Genomic DNA, 8,144 nt, shown 5'->3' on the forward strand with positions numbered 1-8,144 from the left:
TGCTCCAACCAACCAGTATTAGCTTTGAAATCACAGTCTCTGAGTTGTTTTGCAAAATCCTCAGATTTTGCCAACAATATCGACCAGATAATGGAATGTTCTGGTTCCGTTTTCCTATAAACCATTGATAAAGAGCTTTTTCAACATTTTCATGTGCGACACTTCGGTGTCGTTTCCTGCTTGGCGATGAATTCCCAGACAAATATTGGTTCAAAATTTCATTTCGATTTTTTAAAAATTGTACTTAGTGTTGTTGCTGGAATTTCGAAGCTATCTGCATTATCCTTTTTAGCCTTTTTCCCATTGTCTACTTCACAAATAATTTGGTATTTGGTTTCAATTGTTAACACTTTCCGCTTACGAGACGGCGACAACGAAGCCATTTCCAAAATGACGACAACAAGAACAGAACGCAAAGATTTTGTATCGATAAAATCAGTTCAGTAATTCAAAAAACAATAGAACGCAGGTGCGTATGACAACAACTCACTTTAATAATCAATCTTACCTGTACGTAATTGAAACTTACGTGGACACGGGTGTCGATACCGGACACACGACTGACTTCACTAAGGTGTGACAACAGCCCGAGGCTACTACGTTATATGGTTATTAATTAGCACTAATATTCACCTGAGTGGACCCAAAAGCTGCTACGTTATAGACATTAATTCATTATGTGAAATTTGTTATATATTTTGATTTTAACATATAAATGATAGGGCGATTGACGGGGAATGAAAATCACTACGTTATAACTATTAATTCATTGTAAGCGTGTTCGTTATAAACGTTTCTTACTGTACTACAATGGGTAGATGTGCGTGAAGAGGTGATTTTTCGGTTCTTTGATTTTTGTAAGATTTATGCCATTTTCAAATTTGTATCTGTAGCCTGCTCATAGTGGAGCTTTGTGAACGCAACTCCTAAAATAATCATCAGATTTTCACAAAACTTGCTCAATGTCACTACTACAATGGATAGATGTGCATGAAGGGGCGATTTTTCGGTGCTTTGATTTTTGTAAGATTTATGCCATTTTCAAATTTGTATCTGTAGCCTGCTCATAGTGGAGCTTTGTGAACGCAACTCCTAAAATAATCATCAGATTTTCACAAAACTTGCTCAATGTCACTACTACAATGGATAGATGTGCGTGAAGGGGCGATTTTTCGGTTCTTTGATTTTTGTAAGATTTATGTCATTTATGATCTCAGGCCCCTGTCTCTTCCAGCTAAGCTTACTGGTCTCACAGACTTCATTTTGAGCTTATGTATACAGACATGTTAAAAGCGATAATTAAAAGGACCAATCTTGATCTCTGTATTTTGTGGGGGCGTATATTGTGTCCTTGGCACTCATGTTATTATTACCTTTCCTAAAGACAATCGCCCATGTACACCATAATAAACTTAACAGTGCTTTCATTGGGAATTTCCAAAATTTTGGAGAATGTTGTGACAAAAATGTGAAGTTAATCATATTCTACAGTAGTCATTTCCTTGAACAACACCTCTAGGAGTGATTCAATCTGCCTAAAGTAATCTGCTTTTGATTGCATGTTATAACTCTTTTCTTGTAACTAATATGTGTGTATTTATATGCTCGTAAACTTGCTTTCATCTATTTTTGCTTCCCTTCCTGTTTCAAAATCTGCTTAATCATCCTGAGTCAAATTTGTCTGCCCTTCCTATCAAGATTTGCTAAATTACATATATGAAGTGTCGCACTCATTCATTCATCAGAGTTGATCTCTTATGCCTAAACAAGGGTTGTTTTCTGCTCTGTAAAAAGTATTTTGTTTCTCCTTATTACCTTTGGAGTGAATGTCAGGATAATAATGTACATGTGTTTACATAGCATCATTTTATGGTTGTCAGCATTTTTCTGTCATTTATCCTTGAGTTATTTTCATAAAAAAATCTATACTTTTAAAAAGTGTAATAACTATTATACAAGCAAAAGTTTTGGGCTTGAAGGGTCAGGGAAATGTCACCGTTGATATATTTAGAATTTCTTGTCGGTGCTCTGGCAGATTCAGTTCAAAAATGATTTTTACACCATGTTGATATCTCGCACATGTATGTGTTTCAGAGTTGTTGGGTAAGGTCAAGATTACTGTTACTATTTTCAGAAAATTTGATAAATTTTTACATACTTGACCATCTTTTATTGCACGTCATTAAAAGTTGAATTTCAGTAGGAAGTGGTGAAGACCAAATACTTAGCTGTATGTATTGTCATTATGTAGTGTCGGCGGAGAATGAGAAGATCTTCACTTATCTAGAATATGTTGGATTAAAGGACATATTGGACAGGGTGATTGACCTTGACGAGAACATGGATTGGAACTGGTAAGTAACATGTTAAATAACCACAGTGTATTGATTCATTTGATATATTACCAGGTATATTTACTTGGTAACAACACAAGTAAAACTCCAGTGTTTATTCCTCATATTACTTTATCAGTTTATCACTCCGGTAAATAGTCAGGCAGCAGTAAATACTACATACAATGATAATATGATGGCCAAAAGTAATGCCTTTTTCAGCTATCTCAAAATATACAATAACGACATAAGCAGCCATATTGCTATATGTAAAATAGTGTCAGCTATCCAATCAGCTGAATCAAGTGTATTACTGTCACAGGTATGATGAGTTGTCACCAGGAGAAATGCAGAGACTGTCCTTTGTTCGTCTGTTTTATCATCAACCAAAATTTGCAGGTAATTTGAACTTCTATAAGGACTGTATGTGTGTACTCAGTATGTTTCTACCACATATATAATCATATAATCAATCAGATTTATCTTTCAAACATCAAGGTCTAAACTGAAGGATGACTCCACAACTTTACAATCAGTTATGTCTTGCCATCATGGTATGTATATCTGGAGGAAGGGCAAGGCAGACTGTCGTAGGACACATTCCTTTGTGAAATGATAACTGATTTTGTATTTTGTACATTAGCTTGTCCAGTTACGTATTTTAATCTGGCAAAATTGCAAAAGAAATTACTACTATTGTAAATGAAAGTTTAAATAACCATTGTGTAAAATGTCCCAAAGAACTAAAAAGTGGGGAAGTTGTTTAATATGTAGTCAAACATTAGCAATTTTATGCAACATCATACAGCACATATTGTCTTCCATACAAGAAATGCAGACACTTCTGGTGCAGACAACGCATTTACATTCATTGTCAAAATCATATGATTCGTCCAAAGTTGGGAAGGCAAAGTAATCAGACAGATAATTTCCAAAGAGTCATCAACTATCTTGAAGAAAGAGCTGACCAACCGGTGATATTGCTGGAACTTGTAGAACAAATGAAAGAAATGAGCTATGAAGGAGATCAGCATATGAAAAGGAAACTGTAAGAACATTATGGAGACAGCATTGTATTCACAATTCAATGCAGAAAGTCTGATATCATTACCATATGAGAGGCTATATTAACTATCCTTAAACAGTTTCACCAAAAGTCACTTAACATTGATGAGGAAGCAAAGAAGAAGCATACCATAGACACTGCTGCAAAGATAATCAGGTAATGAGAGGACTAGGCAATTGCTGTCCCTGTTTCAACTTGGCCTAGGACTTCAAGTGCATCTCCAGTTTGGGTTGAGATCTCTTGTCAATACTTTGCATACCTTGGGATACTGTTTGTCATAATAACAACTACAAAGATTTGAATCAAATGCGGCTTGCACACAAAATGTGAACATTCCAGGCTTTACAGATGGAGTTTTCCTGCAATATTCAGCAGATGATGTTGATCATAATTCATGCACGTGAGATGGAAAAGGAACTTTCCATGGTATGGCTATAATTGCAGCAATTACATCAGGTACAAAGACCAGATTCTACATGTTCATAGTGTTCTCATTCACATCAATTCAACTTGCTAAAGTGACCATGATATATTCATCACTAGAATTTGATCAAATTATTTTCATTTGTACATGATTAGACAATGGTCAGTGTTGAGACATTATGAAATATAATTATATATTATATATATCATGCTTAGGGCAATATCTCAATTTTTTATATTCATTCATTTTATTTATTGATATCGGAAATACTGACCTAACAAGCTGGTCCTTCATATTACAATGTTTTAGGGCCCTTATATGATACACTTGTGGATGTTAACTGTAACTTAGATTATCTAGAGTATTTACCCTTAGTTAATGTAGGTGTATAGCTACGTTGGAAACCAGTTCTATATTGTACAATGGATATGGAACATCTTCATTGTTATGAAGATTCAGTACCTAATGTTAATAGATGTTGTATGTAATACATATAATTTTGATTTATTTGCAACACAAGACAATTAATACTGTGAACTTCATGTCTTGTAAGAAGAAAAATGGATGAATAAATATTGAATAACTATCAGTCTTATTTTAATAATGAAGTGAAAACCACTTAATATCAAAGGAAATATGATAATAAGCTGAGCGAGACGTTGGATTACATAGAAAATATAGGGGGAAAATGATCTTTCAAGAAAAACATGATATTAGCCGGAAAGTGACATTAAGCGACATGACATTAAGTGGTTTCCACTGTACTTTGATTTCACCCTACACAGTTTTATGGAATGATTTGTATCCTTAAATTGATGTAGAACAGGACAGATAATTAGGGATTTTTAATCAATACTTGTATTAATTCAGAGAATTAACTGAAATAATAGGTTGCTGATTAATGTAGTTGAACAATAACTGTTGGGTAATTGTGCTTTTGATCATGATGAAAAGGTCATGCTCATTTTTTCATCGATTTTCATCTTTATTGTATGTAAAATTTGCTTGGAGTGGGTTGATGACATGTACCACGGTAATCTTTGGTGTCCCCTTTCTATAATTCCTTGGGACTTTTTGGGACATTGAGGCAGTGAATATATGACAGAAAATATGCCAAAAGGAATTCTTTAGCAATTTTGTCAGATTACATCTTATTTTAAGGCTAAATATACTGGCCTAACAGTGCTAGACAAGGTGACTTACCCAATCGACCTGTAGACATTATGTAATGTTATTTTATTTCATACAGTGCTGGATGAGGCAACCAGTCAGATTGGTATGGCAGCAGAGGAAAAGATTTATGAAAAGTGCAGCCAGCTTGGTATCACTGTGCTCAGTGTTGGCCACCGCCAGAGTCTTAACCAATTCCATACCATAGAGATCATCTTGAATGGTCAAGGAGATTGGAAGATGCAGCCAATTAAAGACAGTCTTATATCAGCAAGCACCTGCTGACAAGTCTAAATAAGTATCATTTTCATGGATGCAAAATATTTGGTTGATTAGTATGCATATGTCTCGTTGTTGCCATTTGTGCTGTTTAAAACAAGAGAGAAATGTCATGTTATGAATTGTATGATTTTAGATTTTTTGACATATCACCCATTTGTGATCAGAGATTCTCAGGTGAACATTTTTTATTGACACACATTATTGATAACTTGATACTTATATAGAATGACAAATGCACCATCTTATCAATTTGAAATTTATGTTGCTAGGCATAGCAGCCATCTCGAAAAATTGTTTTGGATGTAAATCTTAAGTCTGCCAAAATTTGTCTGAAGTCTGTATATTCCAGCCCGCTATCTGATGTTTGATGTCCATCCATTGACAGTCCTGGACAGATATTTCTAGAATTCATATGTAACTTCCCCTCTTTCCATAGTTGTGCCCATCCAATTTAGAGTCCTATCAGTGAAACAAAATTGCTGTAAATTAAATGGCCATCTTGGATTTCGACAGTTGAAAACTGTTACCACTATTTCTTTAAAAGTAATGGAGGGATATTTTTGTGCTTCCTATGGTCCCTAGTTATTTCTACTTAACTTAGAGTCTGATTGGGACAAATAAATTGATAAACCCCCAACTCAGATTCTGATGGTTTAAAAATTTCAGGTCGCCTGAGCCATCATGATTTGTCTGTCGCCGTGCGTCGTTAACTTTTCACATATTCGACTTCTTCTCAAGAACCACTGAATGGATTTTGAACAAACTTGGCACAAAGCATCTCCACGGGAAGCCGCTTCAAGTTTGGGAAGAAAAAAGGTGTGGCACCAATTGGGGCCCCAGGAGGGGGGAAAAGGGGTTAAAATTAAGTAAATCTTTAAAAATCTTCTTCTCATGAACCAACAGTCAGATTAAGTTCCTATTTGATATTTAGGGTCCTTATGGCAAGGTCTACAAAGTGGGCGAATGAAAAAAATCGGGTCAAAAACGGCCCCACTAGGGGGCACTCAAACGGGTCAAAAATTCAACTTTGACCGATTTCAACCAAATTTGTTAGAAAGCATCCTTTAGTGAAGAACATATGAAATTATGTTGAAAAAAGTGATAATGTCCCCTTTGGCGCCCATTAGGGGTGTAAAAGGGGCCATATGTAAAAACCTTCATTAAATGACTACTTCTCAAGAACCAGTGGATGGATATTGACCAAACTTGGCACAAAGCATTCCCATGGGAAGCCGCTTCAAGTTTGCGAAGAAAAAGGGTGTGGCCCCAATAGGGGCCCCAGGAGGGGGGAAAAGGGGAAACTTGATACGAATGTTCTACACAAGGTCCTGGCAAGTGTTTAAACTTTTTTGGGGTGATTCAAAATCCAAGATGGCCACCCTGGCCTCTTTTTGGATAAGACATTATGGACTTCCTCTCAAGAACCATTGGGTGGGTCATGTTCAAATTTGGTACAGATGTTTTACACATGGTCCTGCACAAGTGTTTTTACATTTTTGCAACATTTTAAAATCCCCAGATTATTGACATATATTCCTCAGGTGACTGTTAAGGCCCCTTGGGCCTCTTGTCATTACTATCTTCATTGGAAGTAGTGGAAAGATTTTTCTCATTGCATGATGTGTAGGTTTTCCTTTGTTCCAAGTTGTGCCCATATAATTTTCAAAGTTCAAGAAAACAAAATGGCTGATAGGTGACCATCTTGGACCTTTTTTTCTACTATTACTCAGAGGGTTTGTTAGATCTATTGTAAATTTCATATGTAGGATTCCTTTGAAATGGAGAAATAGAGAAAAGAAAAGTCTTATATTGAACAAATAGAGATCATTCAATGATTAGCTCCAATACCATTCTAGGATCTTTTGCTTGAAATGGAAAAGGTATAATCATTTTTTTTAGGGCACATGGATCAAATATGTTAAAATCTTTAACTGATTTCTCCATAACCAAAGAGCCAAGAATGATGATAATAGGCCTGTAGCATGCTAGGATGAAGGGCTACCAAATTTGTTAATATGAATGACAAATGTGTTCAAATATTTTAAATGACTTCTTCTCAATTACTAAGAGGACAAGGGTATTGATATTGGACCAACTTTCAAGGTCACTGCAAATTTGTTGAACTATTAAGCAACTTTTTCTCAGTAACCGAAAGCTTAAGGGTCTTGATATTTGGCCTGTAGCTTGCTTTTTCAACAAGAAATATGTCCAGAGTAATGACATTTGTGTAGTGCATGTATAAAGAATATTATTTCAAGTTTGCAGAAAATGTCTTGATGAACCAACAGTGTGTTCTATGTAAGCTGTAGAGTAGTTAAGAAATTAATTTAGGCCTATTTTACCTCATTCATATACATATTTTTATAATCAAATGACCACTATTCTACAACGATATTCTGCTACGGTGCTTCAACACTGGAGTACACACCCCACCCGTTATCAGTCGTGCATCACTACCTGTCACTCACGAGATTTTTACCTCGGTCCAGCATTGACTGACTTTTGACCTGATGTACTTTAAACTAAGATACTGCTCTCTACGATACACACCATTCCAAAGTTACCATTAAACCTATTTTTTACTCATTTTGTTACATCTTTCAGGGTTACAGGTATCAAATGTGTTCAAAATGTTTAAATGACTTCTATACTTTTCAGGGCGACAAGATGTCTCCTCTGTTTTTCACATATTTATCTTCATTTTATCATGATTTTCAAGTGGCAGTTTAGACAACCATTGTTTGATTTCCAATTACTTTACCACATGGTACTCTAGCTGAAGGTAAATAAAGTGAATTACATTTGTATTTGCCACATTCTTGCTTGATTATGTGATTAACCAGAAATATTGTTTCTGCAATTTTGAGTA

At 35.3% G+C, this 8,144-nt stretch overlaps 1 protein-coding gene across 5 annotated transcripts in view; it reads left to right on the forward strand.

Annotated features, from left to right (window-relative positions):
• The window catches only part of LOC132549084 (lysosomal cobalamin transporter ABCD4-like), a 38,214-nt gene extending 30,132 nt beyond the window's left edge, over nt 1-8,082 (forward strand). For all 5 annotated transcript variants that reach the window (XM_060212992.1, XM_060212994.1, XM_060212995.1 and 2 more), the window contains 3 exons: nt 2,252-2,354; nt 2,656-2,732; nt 5,073-8,082. In XM_060212992.1, the coding sequence (XP_060068975.1) occupies nt 2,252-2,354; nt 2,656-2,732; nt 5,073-5,278 (386 nt within the window). In that variant the 3' untranslated portion in view covers nt 5,279-8,082. The remainder of the gene's footprint in view (nt 1-2,251; nt 2,355-2,655; nt 2,733-5,072) is intronic.
• The last annotated feature ends 62 nt before the right edge of the window (nt 8,083-8,144 follow it).

This window comes from Ylistrum balloti, unplaced genomic scaffold, assembly GCF_031769215.1.
Source record: "Ylistrum balloti isolate Yb309-2 unplaced genomic scaffold, AGI_CSIRO_Ybal_v1 Utg370042, whole genome shotgun sequence".
Lineage (NCBI taxonomy): Eukaryota > Metazoa > Mollusca > Bivalvia > Pectinida > Pectinidae > Ylistrum > Ylistrum balloti.